This window comes from Cricetulus griseus (assembly GCF_003668045.3).
Source record: "Cricetulus griseus strain 17A/GY chromosome 1 unlocalized genomic scaffold, alternate assembly CriGri-PICRH-1.0 chr1_1, whole genome shotgun sequence".
NCBI lineage: Eukaryota > Metazoa > Chordata > Mammalia > Rodentia > Cricetidae > Cricetulus > Cricetulus griseus.
This window is the reverse complement of record NW_023276807.1, coordinates 207,549,612-207,566,893: the sequence shown is the minus strand read 5'-3', so window position 1 is coordinate 207,566,893 and position 17,282 is coordinate 207,549,612. Positions and strand designations below refer to the sequence as shown.

The following is a 17,282-nucleotide window of genomic DNA, read 5'->3' as shown; positions in this document are numbered from 1 at the left end:
GTTTTTATTTCTTGAACATCTTTTGGAGGAAACCAAAAAAGTTGTTAACAATGGGACCAGCATGCATGTAGACCATCTTTACAATGTGAGTCAAGTAAGTACAAATACTGATTATTTTCTCAAGCCTACTTTGAAGTCATTAATAATTACTCAGTTGTGGCAAATGCCATACTCTAATCGCATTTTTTTCCTAGCTCATGTGTTACCTCTCATGAGAGCCATATTGAATTAAGTAATCTAGATGATGAGGTTAGAGTTACTGTAAACATCTGGCCTATAGTCACAGTAAAATACAGCAAACACTTTAAGACAAAATGGGTAATTTATAGAAGCCTCACTTTAGGAAAACTGTCAATCAAATAAAATGAAAACTTGAAGCACTTAAACATATGTCTTTTATTACAATAGCATGGAGCAAGTTTATTTTTCTTAGAATATATTTGACAGTGTGAAGTCTGAGTCTCTCAATAACAATTTTTGATCCCTACCATAAAAATATTTTCTGCTTCCAGTATCATCTATAGGTTTCTTTTTTCTTTGACTTAAAAAAAAATCTCCATTTTTTTGTTTGGGGACTTTAAGTATTTTTAAAACTTACTTATATTTTTAGACATATATATATTCCTTATTTCTCTACATCTATATCAAATTTTTGTAAATATGTTAAATCTACATTATCACCAAACATGAAAATTAATAAACTGTCAGTAAATACAGTTGATATTTTGTTCTGCAAAGCTAATTTGAAGTGATCATATTCTCAAATCTCAGTAAAATATCTACTGTAAAACCACGGTTACCCTGTGTCTACAGAATGCCACTGATTTTCTGAAGTGCACCCTTCATGACCCAGAGCCCTAGTTTCAGTCTCCATCTCCTCAGACAGTAAAGTCAGGCCTAGTGCATAGATATCCATGTTCTTACTTAAGTTACAGAAGAAATTTCAAGTTCATTTTTAGGTCAGAGCACACTGAATTGCTCAAAATAAAACAGATTTAAAATACGGAAAATATTACTGATGCAAACACTTGGGCAATGCCCTAATGGCTAAAGTAGATACCACTTACTTCTCTACTAGGGCTGTAACAGGACACAATGTCACCAAAAATCATTTAAATTATGTAAACTCATGGGTCTCTGAAACATCAGTATAATTTCCCATGCCTATTTAAAGTATCACAAGATCCTGGACTTCATAAACCAATTTAATTAGAATATGTACATGGAGAATACTAGAGTATGCTTACTTCAACCTGGAGTAGAAACCACTGCCTTACAATTCTTCCTAACATCTAGAATGTATTCAATTAATACCATCAAAGTAATAATACTTTTTAACAGAAACTCATGTATATCAGATGTGTTACTTCACAGAAATTTTAATGATGATGAACTTTGACTTGTTAGTGATTCTGCATGGTTTCATTGTCTAATTCATCTATCTCAGTGGCTGGTAGAAATTCAGGGGACAAATTTTTCCAGTGATATTTCTATATAAATACCTATTGAAGTACATATAAAGAGCCATTTTTAAATTAACCTAATACATATTTGATGCTCATTCAGTACTATGCAACATGGCACATGCTGTCCCTAAAATGGATTTGCTTACATTGAAGTGTGGTTCTAAGTCTGTCTGGGAATTTCCCATATCTATTGCACAGGTATTAGCCGAATCACTACCTTGTGGACAGGCATACATTAGTTTTTAGGTACCATATTTATGTAGGAAAACCTGAAAACTTAGAATAATAAATTGACATTAAAATTACCTATAAGTTGCTTAGGAAATATTAAACCACATAAAGTAGAATTAGCTGAAAGAATGCCCCCAGTTGTCTTATCAGGAAGAACACAATTCTCCAGGAAGACAGGATAATCTTGATTGACAGCTGCCTGATCAAAGCAGTCCTGGTCTGTTTCCAGAGAACTATAACAATAGTATTTATTGAAAATCTCCCCATTTGTTCAAACAACCAAATTAGGAAGTTCCATCTACTTAAAACAAGGTTACTTACTCAAAATGTAACTTGGGGCTATGAAACTATAAAAACAAACAGGGTTTTCTAACTCGGTCTTTCTTTTGTCCATGAGCCAGTACCGGGCGTGCACTATTACTAAAAGAATTTTCCCTTGTTAATCTCTAAGTAGTAGAGTGATCTCTACCACAGCAGATTGTTAATTCTGACACAAAATTACTTAGATCACCAAAAGCTCATCAGTCTTCCTCTATTGATACCAGTAGCTATTTAGTTACCTCATAAAAATATGATAATTGCCAGACTTGCAACAATAGATGTCTGTGTCTTTTAATATTCATCAGTTAATTGTTCCAATAAAAACAGTCACCTGGGTCCTATTATCCCTTTTTGATATCACTTTATAAACTATTGGATTATGATATTATCGCATATAAATATCATCCACTTTGCATGATGACTTTCCTACTTTTCCCATGAAAGACATCCTTCTAATGTGTGCCAGTAAAACTGGTGAAGTCTACCAAGCTATACTTCTTCCAAGATGATGCATATAGAATGCACTCACATGTTGAATACATTTCTATTTGTCTCCGATGGTGAAGACAGTGACCTTTTTGGGAATCAGTGAATTGAGAGAACATTTATGACTTTCTCCATACCACATGCTCATACAACACACAGGATAACAACCCATCTCCATTTGGAAAATGATAAAGGTTGTATTGTATTTATTTGTCCAAATTTAAATCCTATGAATACAAAAAATACGAGTTTAGTAGGGAGTATTTTCAAAGGGCACTAGACTAGAGAAGTATGTGATGCTCTAAAGTTGGTTTTCACACAATACACAAAATTGACTTTACATTACTTTTTATGCCTGTACATTCTTTTATCATCAGGTGAGAATACATACAACAATATTTGGATAACCTAATAGAGTAGCATTAAATACTCCTAGATAACCCAAAAAGTCCATGACACAGAATCAAACACCAAAAAAATAAATCTTACATCAATTTCTAGGTCACATTCCTAAATGGAATGAAAATGCAAAGGAAAACAAACATGTGGAAGTTGGTGTTTTGAGAGGAGAAAGGGTCCACTTAATGTTTAAAATATGTTCATTCCACATCTGTGACAATGATAATTTAGGCTATATAAAATCAAAACATGAAAAATAGAGGTCATAGGTATATCAATATACAAAAAAATACTCATATAAGGAGGAACGTTCATAGAAAAATACTAAAACTAGGTCATATAATAGTTAAGGTGTTTCACAATTACTAATAATGTGTCCTAATTCACATGAATAAATAGCAGAGACAAAAAATTCAAGATAAATATGTCATTCTTTAATTCTGAAGTGTTTTGGCTTGTTTTGCATTTTACTTGATTACTTTTATATTTCAAATTACTTTTATATTTCAAATTACAGTATAGTAACATTTCTTCCATTTCACCTCTTCAAAACAATGTATAAAACTGACCCCACTCTACTTTACATTCATAGCTTCTATGTTCATTCATTATTTCATACTTATATGTATATTTTCATGGACTACTAATCATATAGTTTTAAGAAGATATCAAGAAGTCTTAACAGCACATATCTTTTTAAGCTCTCATGTTTTCAAATTACAGATGATATAAGGACCTGACCTCATTCCCTCATTGGAAACTTAGTGACTGATCCTTGGAATGATGGGAGGATGATAACAGCAGCAAAGATGTTCAGAAAAAAAATAGTATGCAGCCTTTATATATCAGTAAACACAGCACTCAGAGGCTGAAGCCAAATATGGACCAAAGGAAATAGAAAATGCTGAGTTGAATTATTGTTTCAATGTTTTTGAGACTGTTCCGAATGCACCTTGAATATACAGCCCACAATAGAAGTGACCTTTCCATTATAAAGATCTGGAAACCACAAGGGAAAGAAAAGATGGAACGTTTTTTGAATGAAGCAATGTTTGTTTACTGAAAAGATCATTCTGTGTTGTAATCAAGCAAAATAATTCACACTTTACTCACTTCCACTTGACCACCTAGAACATATTACACAGCAATGCTGTCTTTGTCTTTCATCTTCTATAAAATAATAATCATGCAGAAGTTTATAATTTTGAAACCTGGAAGAACTGTTCAGATGAAGTAAGACCCATAAAATATAGAGCTCAGATCCTCCAACTAAGGAAGACCTTAATAGTCACACACACACACACACACACACACACACACACACACACACACAGTGGCTTTCTTCAAAAGTAGAGTTACTGAGCCACCCTCACCAACATTTTCACTGTACTTTAGATTGCCTATAAAACAATTTATTTGAACATATTTTCTGCTCTCTTTGGTCTTAGGACTATGCGGAAGAGACACTGGAAACAGTTCCATGAGAATTAGAGGACTGCCATCGAAATTAAGAACATAAAATCCCAGTAGAGGGACTCACTTTTTTATTGCTGTTCTTATACCATCACACTACCCAAACTATCATAGTTCATATGATTAGGAAGAAGCAATAATTCCTGTAACCTCTTCCACATCATCAATTTCCTCAGAACTTACATGAATAAACTGTGGCTCCATGCGGCCATGAAGAAGGCCTTGGATATGACTGACCAACTTCCCTTACTTGGTTGGTGAAGACACAAGCTCACTCTTGAATCCTGAAGTGAGTATAATAGCAAGAGCTTCCTGATGCAGAACACTGTGGGAAGAGCAAACAGGGCTATATAGTCCTGGATTACAGAGAACAAGCTGATGACCTACAGGGACGGGCTAAATAATTACTCTTATGTAACCTTAGAAACTCCATGCACAGAGCTGGTGATTACTCACACTGGTCCACAATATTGCAATCTCTAAGGAATTCCTGGGGTTAATGGAGGAAGCAGGAGAAATGTTCAGTGTTCTCAAAAGGTTAGCTACCAGGTTTTGGTTGACTTCCTAAATTTTTCATTTTCAGTATGGACTCCCTTTAGTAATTCATTATTATTATTATTATTATTATTATTATTATTATTATTATTATTATTATTAAAGTCTACTGACTGTTCTCTTCCATGCCTGCAGAAACCTGTTTCTTTCCTCTGTGGCAATCCAAAGGCCAGAAATTCACCACCGTGTCTATTCTCAAGATTCCTGTCAGAGAGATCTTTGACTCTCAGGGAATCCCACTGTTGAGGTTGATCTCTGCACCTCAAAAGTTCTCTTCCAAGCTGCTGTGACTAACAGTGCCTCCCACTGACACACATAAGGCCCTAGAAGTCCATGACAATGATAACATGTGCTCCTGGGGAAGGGGTCTCAAAGGTTGTTGAGCACATCAATAAGACTATTGCACCTGCTCTGGCTAGAAAGAAACTGGATGTTGTGGAACAAGAGAAGATGGACAAATGGATCATTGAGATGGATGGCAGTGAAAATAAATCTAACTTTGGTGCAAATGCCATACTGGAAGTGTCCCTGCTAGACTTAAAAGCTGGTGCCTTGGAAAATGGGGTCCCTGCACCCTCACATCGCTGGCTGGGCTGGCAATCCTGAAGTCATCCCATGGGTACCACCTTTCAATGTGATCAACTGCTGGCAATGTGCTCCCCATGCAAGAGTTCATGATCCTGCCTGCAGGGAGTCCAGGTTCTGGGAAGCTGTGCCCATTGAAACAGAGGTTTACAACAACCTGAAGAACAGAACCACATCTTCAGTCTTCTTAGTTTTTAGCTTGTCACAATGTCTCACTCTGTTGGTCAATCCTACTTTGTTCTCATGAGCTCCCTGACCTAGGTGAGCTCTTAACAGAGGACTTGCTAGATATCTGTGTTTCGTTAAGTCTTTCAAGTGAATCCAATGCATTCTATATATAGTTTGAGAGCCACTGCTCTGCACTTCTGTTGAGAAAGTTGTGACTAACAAAGCTCCAGCATGAATCCTGAACCCATCTTTCTTCCCACAAAGTTTTATTCTCGCCATCCCTTTCTTGGCTAAATACTCACAAATCCTCATCAAATATACTCATTCTGGAAACACAGAAAAGACTGATGTAAAGCTAATTACTTGGAATTCCCAGTTTAAAATTTTTAATTTCAATTTTGAGGTGCTTTCCCACAGGCACTCCCCTCCCCCAATTTATTTTGTTTTATTTTATGGGTATGGATGCTTTGACTAAATGTTTGTCTGTGTACCACATGCACACAATGTCCACAAAGACCAGAAGAGTGTATTGCATCTAGCCATCATGTAGGTGAATGGAAATAAATCCAGGCCCTCTGAAAGTGTAGTCAGTGCTCTTAACTGCAGAATCAAATCTACAACTCTCTCTCTCTCTCTCTCTCTCTCTCTCTCTCTCTCTCTCTCTCTCTCTCTCTCTCTCTCTCTCTCTCTCTCAAGATCAAGAACAATTTTATTTGTGATTAAAAGCAAAAAAAAACAAACAGTCATGCTGTGTAACTCTCAGTAGCTTCCTGGTGGAGGAGAACACAGATTAGGAAAAAGCCATGACATTTAAGTATCAGCATAGAGGTCAGCCATCGGTAAGGAGGGCACATTTGGGAAAGTAAACCCAAAGTACCATAAAAAAAAAACCTCAGTTGGTTTTTGGTTATCATGCAAAAGAGACAGGGAAAAGGGAGAGAGGGAGAGGGAGAAAGAGAGAGAGAAAGAGAGGGAGGGAAGGAGGAAGGGAGGGAGGGAGGGGGAGGGAGGGGGAGGGAGGGAGGGAGGGAGGGAGGGAGGAGGGAGGGAGGGAGGGAGGGAGGGAGGAGGAGAGCATTACAAGTCCTAGGTTGGGAACCAGGAAAACACAGAACAGAGGATGTTTTTTAATGTCCAAATCAAAGTACGTTAGAATTTCTTACACTCATCCACACTTTGATTGTTTTTCTCCTCCAAGGGTAGACTTGTGAATAATGAACCAAGGACATTTTCAGGCACTTTGGCAGCTGTGGCAGCCACTAGCATCAAAAAGTGAGATTCACCCCAAATGACTCCTAGAGAGGAGGAGAGAAGAAACTTAACTGTCATTTAATTTTTTCTTTTCTTTTTTGCCATTTTTTTATTTTTTAATTTCATTTTACATTCCAACCATAGTCCTCCCTCCCACACCTCCTCCCGCCCACCTCGCATCCTCCTACCCCCCTTACCTTCACCCCAGTCTATCCCCAGTCTACTTCTTCTCACAGGTGAGGGCTCCCATGAGGAGTCAACATAGTCTGGCACAATAGGTTGGGGCAGGGCCAGGCCCCTCTTTCATGCATTAAGGCTGAGCATGGTATCCCACCAAGGGGAGTGGGCTCCAACAAGCTGGCTCATGTACCAGGTTTGTATCATGGTCCTACTACCGGGGATCCCTCAGATAGTCCAATCTTCACAACTGTCTACCATATATGGTGGGCCTAGTTCAGTCCCCTCGAGTCTCCACAATTGTAGGTCTAGAGTTCATGAGTTTATACAAGCTTGGTTCAGTGTCTCTGTAAATTTCTCCATCATGATCTTGATCTCCCTTGCTTATATAGTCCCTCCTCCCTCTCTTCAATTGGATTCCCAGAGCCCAGCCTGGTACTTGGTTATAGATCTATAGATCTATTCCATAAATTACTGGATGAACATTCTATGATGATAATTGGGGTATTCACCAATCTGATTACTGGGGTAAGCCATGTCAGGCATCCTCTCCACTATTCCTAAGAGTTTTAGCTGGAGTCCTCTTTGTGGATTCTTGGGAGTTACCCTAGCACCAGGTTTCTCCCTAAGCCCATAGTGGCTCTCTCTATTAAGATACCTTTTTCATTCCTCTTCCACTGCATCCCTCTCTGTGTTGGCCAACTCATTCCCTCCTGTTCTTATCTTCCCTACCCTACCCTTACCCTTACCACCTACCCCACCTCGAATTCACCCTGTAGATTTAATCTAATTTTTCTTCTCAGGATGATCCATGCATGCCTCTTAGAGTCCTTCTTTCTACCTAGTTTCTGAGGACCTGTGACTTATAGTCTGGATATCCTTTGCTTTGCATATAATATCCACTTAAGATTGAATACATATGGTGTTTGTCTTTCTGAGTCTGAGTTACCTCACTCAGGATGGTTTTTTCCAGTTCCATCCATTTGCCTGAAATTTCATGAGTCCATCATTTGTTACAGCTGAGTAGTACTCCATTGGGTAAATGTACCATATTTTCTTTATACAGTCTCTGGTTGAAGGGAACCTAGATTGTTTCCAGGTTTTGGCTTTTATGAATAATTCTGCTATGAACATTGTTGAGCAAGTGTCCTTGTGGTATGATTGAGCATCCTTTGGGTATATGCCCAAGAGTGGGATCACTGGGTCTTGAGGTAGATTGATTCACAATTTTCTTAGAAACCCTCCATACTGATTTCCAAAATGGCTGTACAAGTTTACATTACAAGCAGTGGAGATATCCTCTCCAGCATAAGCTGTCTTCAGTATTTTTTATCTTGGCCAATCTGACAGGTATAAGATGTCAGTTACCTCAGAGTCATCTTTATTTGCATTTCCCTGATAATTAAGGATGTTGAGCACTTCCCTAAATGTCTTTTGGCCATTTGAGATTCTTCTGGTGAGAATTCTCTGTTTAACTCTGTACACCATTTTTCAATTGGATTATTTTGTATTTTGATGTCTAGTTTCTTGAGTTCTGTATATATTTTGGAGATCAGCCCTCTGCCAGATGTGGGGTTGGTTCCCATTCTGTAGACTATCATTTTGTCTTATTGACTGTGTCCTTCGCCATACAGAAGCTTTTCAGTTTCAGGATAACCCATTTATTATTTGTTGCTTTCAGTGTCTGTGCTACTGGTGTTATATTTAGAAAATGGTCTCCTGGGCAAATGTGTTCAAGGGTACTTCCCACTTTCTCTTCAACCAGGTTCAATATAGCTAAATTTGTATTAAAGTACTTGATCCCTTTGGATTTGAGGTTTGTGCTTGATGATAGATACGGATCTATTTGCGATCTCTGCAGGTTGACATCCAGTTATGCCAGCACCATTTGTTAAAGAGATTTTCTTTTATCCATTGTACCATTTTGACTTCTTTGTCAAAAATCAGGTGTTCATAGGTGTGTGGATTAATGTCAAGGTTTTTGATTTGATTTCATTGATCAACCTGTCTGTTTTTATGCCAATATCAATCTGTTTTTATTACTATTTCTCTACAGTAGAGTTTGAAGTCAGGAATGGTGATGCCTCTGAAACTTCCTTTATTGTTCAGAATTGTTTTGGCTATTCTGGGTTTTTTGTTTTTCCATATGAAGTTGAGTATTGTTCTTTCTAGGTCTGTGAAGAATTGTGATAGGATTTTGATGGGGATTGCATTGAATCTGTAGATTGCTTTTAGTAGGATTGCCGTTTTATTGTGTTGATCCTACCTATCCAAAAGCATGGAAGATCTTTCCATTTTCTGATATCATCTTCAATTTCTTTCTTCAGGGACTTAAAGTTCTTGTCATATAGATCTTTTGCTTGTTTAGTTAGAGTTACCCCAAGATATTTTATGTTCTTTGTGGCTATCATAAAGGGTGATGTTTCTCTAATTTCTTTCCCAGCCCATTTGTCATTTGTATACAGAAGGGATACTGAATTTTTTTAGTTAACCCTGTGTCCTGCAACATTACTGAAGGTGTTTATCAGCTGCAGGAGTTCCCAGGTAGATTTTTGGGGGTGACTTTTATATACTACCATATCATCTGCAAATAGTGATAGTTTAAATTCTTCTTTTACAATTTTTATCCCCTTGATCTCCTTTTATTGCCTCATTGCTCTAGTGTAGGGGACACCTTAACCACACCTGCTAGAGGCTGGCTACAGGTGTGCCTGACCACACCTTCGAGGGTATGGTCAGGGTGATGTAGGGAAGGTTTAAGAGTGAGGGGCATGCATGTGGGCTTCCCTTCTTCTTCTGTTTCATCTTCGACTTGCCATACTTACTGCTCCCCTGCTGGCTGGCTAGGTTGCTCTGTAAGTAAGGCTTTTCCCTAATAAATTCCCTTGTATTTTTACCTGACTCCATATTGGTTCAGGTTGCAGTCTCCCCTGGAGGTGTGGGTTCATATCCCACTTCTGACACCAAAATAATTTGGGTATTACTGTCAAATTGTGGACAGTAACCAAGAACATTGCCAATAGCCTATAATGTTTGAGGGTCTATGGACCCTCCCAACAACTTCAAAAGACTTAATTCCTGGAGCTGGTTTTGTTTTTCCACCTGTTTTGTATTTTATTTGTTATTCTGTCATGAGTAGCAGGGACATTGTTGCACCCATTAAAGGCCAAATCTATTTAAATATTTTATATGTGTGTTTGTGTGTGTGTTAGGAAGCTTCTATGGTAATCAGTTTGCAAATGAGTATTTCAAAATATCTTTAGTGTTAGTAATCCCTTCCTGTATTCCCTTCTCTACCCTGCCCTCCCATCCCTTTCCTCATGAAATTCTCAAAGAATAAATAAAAACATTGTGAAAAATAAAAATAAGCCAGATGGTAGCCTTTAATCCCAGCACTCAGGAGGAAGAGGCAGGAAGATCTCTGAGTTTGAGTTCAGCCTATTCTACAAAGCAAGTTCCAGAACAGCCAGGACTGCACAGAGAAATCCTGTCTCTAAAAACCAAAAAATAAAAATATAAAATAAAATACAAGTAAGTAAAAAAACAAAAACTATGAAATTGTATCTCAAAAAATTTTCTTTTCTTTAGTTTTTAAGGTTATTTCTAAATGCAAATAAAAGGTATTGTTATTACTATAGAAGGTAATAAGTTTTCTCTCCAGTGTCAAATACACACAGAAAGAAAGGAGGAAAGGAAGGAAGGAAGGAAGGAAGGAAGGAAGGAAGGAAGGAAGGAAAGAAGAAAAGAAGGAAAGAAGGAAGGAAGCATTGGCAAAGATGTTGAGTAAAAGAAACATTTTTATGGTGGTTTGAAAGAAAATGGCCCCCAAAGGGAGTTGCACTATTAGGAGATGTGGTCTTATTGGAGTAGGTATGGTCTTGTTAGAAATTTGTGTCAGTGTGGAGGCAAGCTTTGAAGTCTTATATATGCTCAAGAACCACCCAGTGTCACAGTTCACTTCCTGTTGCCTTTGGATCAAGATGTAGAATTCTTCAGCATCATGTCTGCCTGCATACCATAATGTCCCACCATGATGATAATGACTAAACCTTTGAACTATAAACCACCCAATTAAATGTTATCCTTTATAAGAGTTGCTGTGGTCATGGTGTCTCTTCAAGCAATACAAAGGATGGAGAGCCAACTGGAGTTAGTACATAAAATGAAAACTAATTTTTTAAAAAAATAAGGGGATCTCCTGGCCTGGGGACTGCAGGCAGGTCAACTCACCCCCAGCGAACCAAGCAACCATGAGTCTGCCAGTCCTGCCCCCACTCAGGGGGAGAGGTGAGCTTGGGCCCCTGTCTCAAGCCTGACTTCCACTAACCCACTCTGGGATCTCCTGGCCTGGGGACTTCAGGCAGGTCAACTCGTGCCCCTGCCACCCCCGACACCCTGGACCAAGCAACTTCGAGTCAGCTGACATCACTGTGTTACTCCTGCTTCCACCCATAGAGAGAGGGAGTGTTTCAGACCCGCCTACACCCATCATGAGACCCATGAGAGTATTGGACCTGCTTGCACCCACCAGAATAGAACCTTGAACCCATACCCACCAGGAGAGGACAAGACACCACCTGCACCCACTGGAAGAGAAGATGGGAAGATAACAATATAAGAAAACATTCAACAACAGAAAAACCAATATGGGCCATCGAGCGACGGCTGCGGAGGAGCAGATGGGGAAATGAGGCACAGAGAAGTTAACTTGCCCAAGGTCACCCTAAGCTAAGTCCTGATGCCAGCCTAAAACAGAGACTGAGACCACTGGAGCCTTGAGTTCTGGGGGCAATGGCTCTCTCACTCTGGGCCCTGACCTTCCTAGGTCTGGCGGGCCTAGGGTTGAGCCTACGGTCCGGTCCGCAAGCCGGAGAGTTTCCGCAGTGACACAGAGCTAAACTACCTGGTTGTGGATGAGGCCTCGGGTGTGGTATATGTTGGGTCAGTGAACACGCTCTACCAGATGAGTGCTGACCTGCATCTCCAGCAGCATGTGGTCACAGGACACGCCATGGATAACAAGAAGTGCACACCACCCATTGAGGCTAGCCAGTGCCATGAAGCGGTGCTCACTGACAAACGTCAACCAGCTGTTGCTCAACCCACCTGGGAAACACCTGGTGAGTGTGGCAGCCTTTTCAAGGGCATCTGTGCTCTGCGTGCCCTGAGCAATATATCGGTGCGCCTCTTCTATGAGGATGGCAGTGGAGAGAAGTCCTTTGTAGCCAGCAATGACGAGAGAGTGGCCACAGTAGGGCTGGTGAGCTCCACGAGACCCGATGGTGAGCACGTGCTGTTTGTGGGCAAAGGCAATGGGCCACATGACAACGGCATCATCGTGAGCACCGGCCTGCTGGACAGGGCTGAGGGCCTGGAGGCCTTTGAGGCCTACTCAGACCATACCACCTTCAAGGCTGGCTACCTGTCCACTAACACTCAGCAGTTCATTGCAGCCTTTGAGGATGGCCTCTATGTTTTTTTCATCTTCAACCAGCAAGGTTGAAGATGCTAGGTTCCTGCTAGGAACCGCACACTGCTGGCACGCATGTGCAAAGATGATCCCTCCCACTACTCCTATGTAGAGATGGACCTGCAGTGTCAGGATCCCAGTGACCCCCAAGGCTCGTTCTTTGGTACCTGCCTAGCGGCATCTGTAGCCACACCAGGTGCTGGCAGGGCACTCTATGCTGTCTTCAACAGAGATGACTGGAGCAGTGGGGGGCCTGGTGCAGGCCTCTGTGTTTTCCTACTAGATGAAGTCAATGCCAAGATGGAAGCCAACCGTAATACCTGCTACACAGGTACCCGAGAGACAGACTTTCTACAAGCCCCTCCACGGAGACATCCAGTGTGGTGGCCATGCGCTAGGTGGCAGCGAGACTTCCTATGTGGCTTGGAGCATCTGCTCTATCCACTGGACAGTCGTGATGGACTCATCACCACAGCCCTTCTGTACCATGGGGCCCTGAATCTGACAGCAGTGACAATAACTGCAGAGAATGGCCATATTGTCGCCTTCCTGGGCACCTCAGATGGCCGGATCCTTAAGGTGTACCTTGCCCCAGATGGTACTTCTGCAGAGTATGGCTCTATCCTGGTAGACATCAACAAGAAAATCAAGCAGGACCTGGCACTGTCTGGAAACCTGTCCAGTCTGTATGCTATGACCCATGATAAGGTGTTCCGGCTCCCAGTGCAAGAATGTCTGAGCTACCTAACCTGTGCTCAGTGTCGTGACTCCCAAGATCCCTACTGTGGCTGGTGTGTCGTCGAGGGACGATGCACCAGGAGGGCCAAGTGCTCACGGGCTGAGGAAACTCGCCACTGGCTGTGGAGCTGGAGCAAATCCTGTGTGGCCATTACTGATGCTAATCCACAGAATATGAGCCAGTGGGCTCCAAGACAGGTACGGCTGTCTGTCAGCCCCCTACCCACCCTGACTCAGGAGGATGAGTTGCTGTGCCTCTTTGGTGAACCACCACCACGCTCTGCCCAGGTCGAGGGGGATGCCATCATCTGTGACCCCCCAAGCAGCATCCCTAGCACACCACCAGGCCAAGACCATGTGGCTGTGAGCAGCCAGCTCCTCTTCAAACATGGCAGTGTCTTCCTCACCTCCCACCAGTATCCTTTCTATGACTGCAGAGAGGCTATGAGCTTGGTGAAGAACCTGCCGTGCATCTCTTGCACTAGCAACTGTTGGATGTGCCAGTGGGACCTGCTGTATCATGAGTGTCGAGAGGCCTCACCCAACCCGGAGGATGGAATCATACGTGCCCACATGGAGGTCAACTGCCCCCAGTTCCTGGACCCTAGCCCTTCGGTCATCCCCATGAACCATGAGACAGAAGTGACCTTCCAGGGCAAGAACTTGGACACTGGGAAGGTCTCTTCCCTCTATGTGGGCAGTGACCTATTGAAGTTCGAGGCAACTGTGACTATGCAGGAGTCAGGAGCCTTCTCTTTTAAGACCCCAAAGCTATCCATGACACTAATGAGACACTGCCTCTTCACCTGTATGTTAAGTCCTTTGACAAGAAAATTGACAGCAAGCTACAAGTGACTCTACAACAGCTCCTTTGGCCGCAGTGACTGTAGCCTGTGTCTGGCTGCTGATCCTGCCTACAGGTGTGTGTGGTGTCGTGGGCAGAACAGGTATGTGTATGAGGCCCTGTGCATCAATGTTACTTCAGAATGCTCACCACCAGTCATTACCAGGATCCAGCCTGAGACAGGCCCACTGGGTGGGGGCATCCGAGTCACTATCCATGGGTCCAATTTGGGTGTCACAGCAGATGATGTCAAGAAGATCACTGTGGCTGGCCAAAACTGTGCCTTTGAACCAAAATGGTACTCCGTATCTACCCAGGTTGTGTGTGCAATTGAGGCTGCAGAGATGCCTTTCATGGGAGGTATTGAGGTGGATGTAAATGGAAAGCGTGGCCATTCACCACCACACGTCCAGTTCACTTACCAACAACCCCAGCCTCTCAGTGTGGAGCCACGACAGGGGCCACAGGCAGGTGGTACCACATTGACCATCAATGGCAATCACCTGGACCCAGGCTCCAAGGAGGATGTTCAGGTGACACTCAATGATGTCCCTTGTGAAGTGACAAAGTTTGGAGAACAGCTGCTGTGTGTCATGGGTCCACAGTTGGCTCCAGGCCAGATGGTACTAGAAATCTCGTATGGGGGCTCCCAAGTGCCCAGCTCTGGTGTCTCCTTCACCTACTGTGAGAACCCAGTGTTACGAGCCTTTGAACCACTGAGAAGCTTTGTCAGTGGTGGCCGGAGCATCAATGTTACAGTCCAGGGCTTCAGCCTCATCCAGAAGTTCACCATGGTTGTCATTGCTGAGCCCTTGAGGTCCTGGCAGAGGTGGCGGGAGGCTGAATCCCTGGAACCCATGATGGTCACAGGCACTGAGTACGTGTTCTACAATGACACCAAGGTTGTCTTCTTGTCGCCTGCTGTCCCTGAAGAACCTGAGGCTTACGACCTCACTGCATTGATACAGATGGATGGTCATCGTGCCCTGCTCAGGACCGAAGCTGGTGCCTTTGAGTATGTGGCGGATCCCACCTTTGAGAACTTCACAGGTGGCGACAAGAAGCAGGTCAACAAGCTCATCCATGCCCAGGGAACCAATCTGAACAAGGCCATGACGCTGGAGGAGGCTGAGGCATTTGTGGGTGCTGAGCATTGCATTATGAAGATGCTGACTGAGACTGACCTATACTGTGAACCCTCAGAGGTGCAGCCCCCACCCAAGCGGCGGCAGAAGCAAGACACAACACACAACTTGCCTGAGTTCATTGTGAAGTTTGGCTCTCGAGAGTGTGTGCTAGGCTGGGTGGAGTATGACACACGTGTGATTGACGTGCCGCTCAGTCTCATCCTGATATGCATATCAAATGATATGCATGAGGCGGGCAACCCCACGCTGGACTATAAGACCTACACCAACCGCATCTTCGTCCTGCCCTCCAAGGATGGTGACAAGGATGTCATGATCACTGGCAAGCTAGACATTCCTGAGTCACTGCGGCCCATTGTGGAGCAGGCCCTCTACCAGTTCGCTAACCTGCTTGATAGCAAGTCCTTCCTTATCAATTTCATCCACACCCTAGAGAATCAACGTGAGTTCTCAGCCCGTGCCAAGGTATACTTCACATCACTGCTGATGGTGGCCTGCATGGGAAGCTGGAGTACTACACGGACATCATGGGTATACTCTTCCTGAAACTCATGGAGCAGTATGTAGTGGCCAAGAACCCAAAGCTGATGCTTCGCAGGTCTGAGACAGTGGGGAAGAGGATGCTGTCCAACTGGATGTCCATCTGTCTGTACCAGGACCTCAAGGATAGCGCAGGTGAGCCCCTGTACAAGCTCTTCAAGGCCATCAAACACCAGGTGGAAAGGGGGCCAGTGGACGCTGTGCAGAAGGCGGCCAAGTACACCCTAAATGACACAGGGCTGCTTGGGGATGATGTCGAGTATTCACCTCTGACAGTGAGCGTGATCATTCAGGATGAAGGAGTTGAGGCCATCCCAGTCAAGGTCCTCAACTGCGACACCATATCTCAGGTCAAAGAGAAGATCATTGAACAGGTGTACCACACACAGCCCTGCTCTTGCTGGCGCAAGCCTATGTGGTCCTTGAATGTCGTCCTGGGTCCACAGCCCAGATTCTGTCTGACTTGGACCTTACCTCTCAGCAGGAAGGCCGGTGGAAATGAATCAACACCCTCATGCACTACAACGTCCGGGATGGAGCCACCCTCATCTCGTCTAAGGTGGGAGTCTCCCAGCAACCAGAGGACAGCCAACAGAACCTTCCTGGGGAGCACCATGCCCTTCTGGAAGAGGAAAACCATGTATGGCACTTGGTGAGGCCAACAGATGAGGTAGATGAAGGCAAGTCCAAGCACAGCAGCATGAAGGAGAAAGAGCGAACCAAGGCGATCACAGAAATCTACCTGACACGGCTGCTCTCGGTCAAGGGCACACTGCAGCAGTTTGTGGACAACTTTTTCCAAAGTGTGCTGACACCCGGGAATGCAGTACTACCTGCAGTCAAGTATTTCTTTGATTTCTTGGATGAGCAGGCAGAGAAGCATGATATCCGGGATGAGGATACCATCCATATCTGGGAAACCAATAGTTTACCACTTCGGTTCTGGGTGAACATCCTGAAGAACCCTCATTTCATCTTTGATGTCCATGTCCACGAAATGGTGGATGCCTCCCTGTCAGTTATTGCACAGGCATTCATGGATGCCTGTACTCGTACAGAGGACAAGCTGAGCCATGACTCTCCCAGCAACAAGCTGCTGTATGCAAAGGAGATCTCTACCTACAAGAAGATGGTGGAGGACTACTATAAGGGCATCCAGCAGATGGTGCAGGTCAGCGACCAAGACATGAACACACACTTGGCAGAGATTTCCCGGGCACACACAGACTCCTTGAACACACTTGTGGCACTGCACAAGCTCTACCAGTACTCACAAAGGTACTATGATGAGATCATCAATGCTTTGGAGGAGGACCCTGCAGCCCAAAAGATGCAATTGGCCTTCCGCCTACTGCAGATTGCCGCTGCGCTTGAGAACAAGGTTACAGACCTCTGACAATCAGGACTGCCTCAGGATGCAGGTGTGTGGT

At 43.1% G+C, this 17,282-nt stretch overlaps 1 protein-coding gene and 1 pseudogene across 1 annotated transcript; both read left to right on the top strand.

The window, feature by feature from the left end:
* The first annotated feature begins 5,056 nt into the window (after positions 1-5,056).
* Positions 5,057-5,677, top strand: LOC103160234 (annotated as a pseudogene).
* A 6,091-nt stretch (positions 5,678-11,768) lies between these two features.
* On the top strand, positions 11,769-17,282 carry LOC100772866 (plexin-B2-like). Its single transcript, XM_027386673.2, is given in 8 exon segments — positions 11,769-11,972; positions 11,974-12,926; positions 12,928-12,989; positions 12,992-14,092; positions 14,095-14,176; positions 14,178-15,802; positions 15,805-16,263; positions 16,266-17,282. Coding segments are annotated over 8 exon segments (5,334 nt in total). The 5' UTR covers positions 11,769-11,903; the 3' UTR covers positions 17,249-17,282.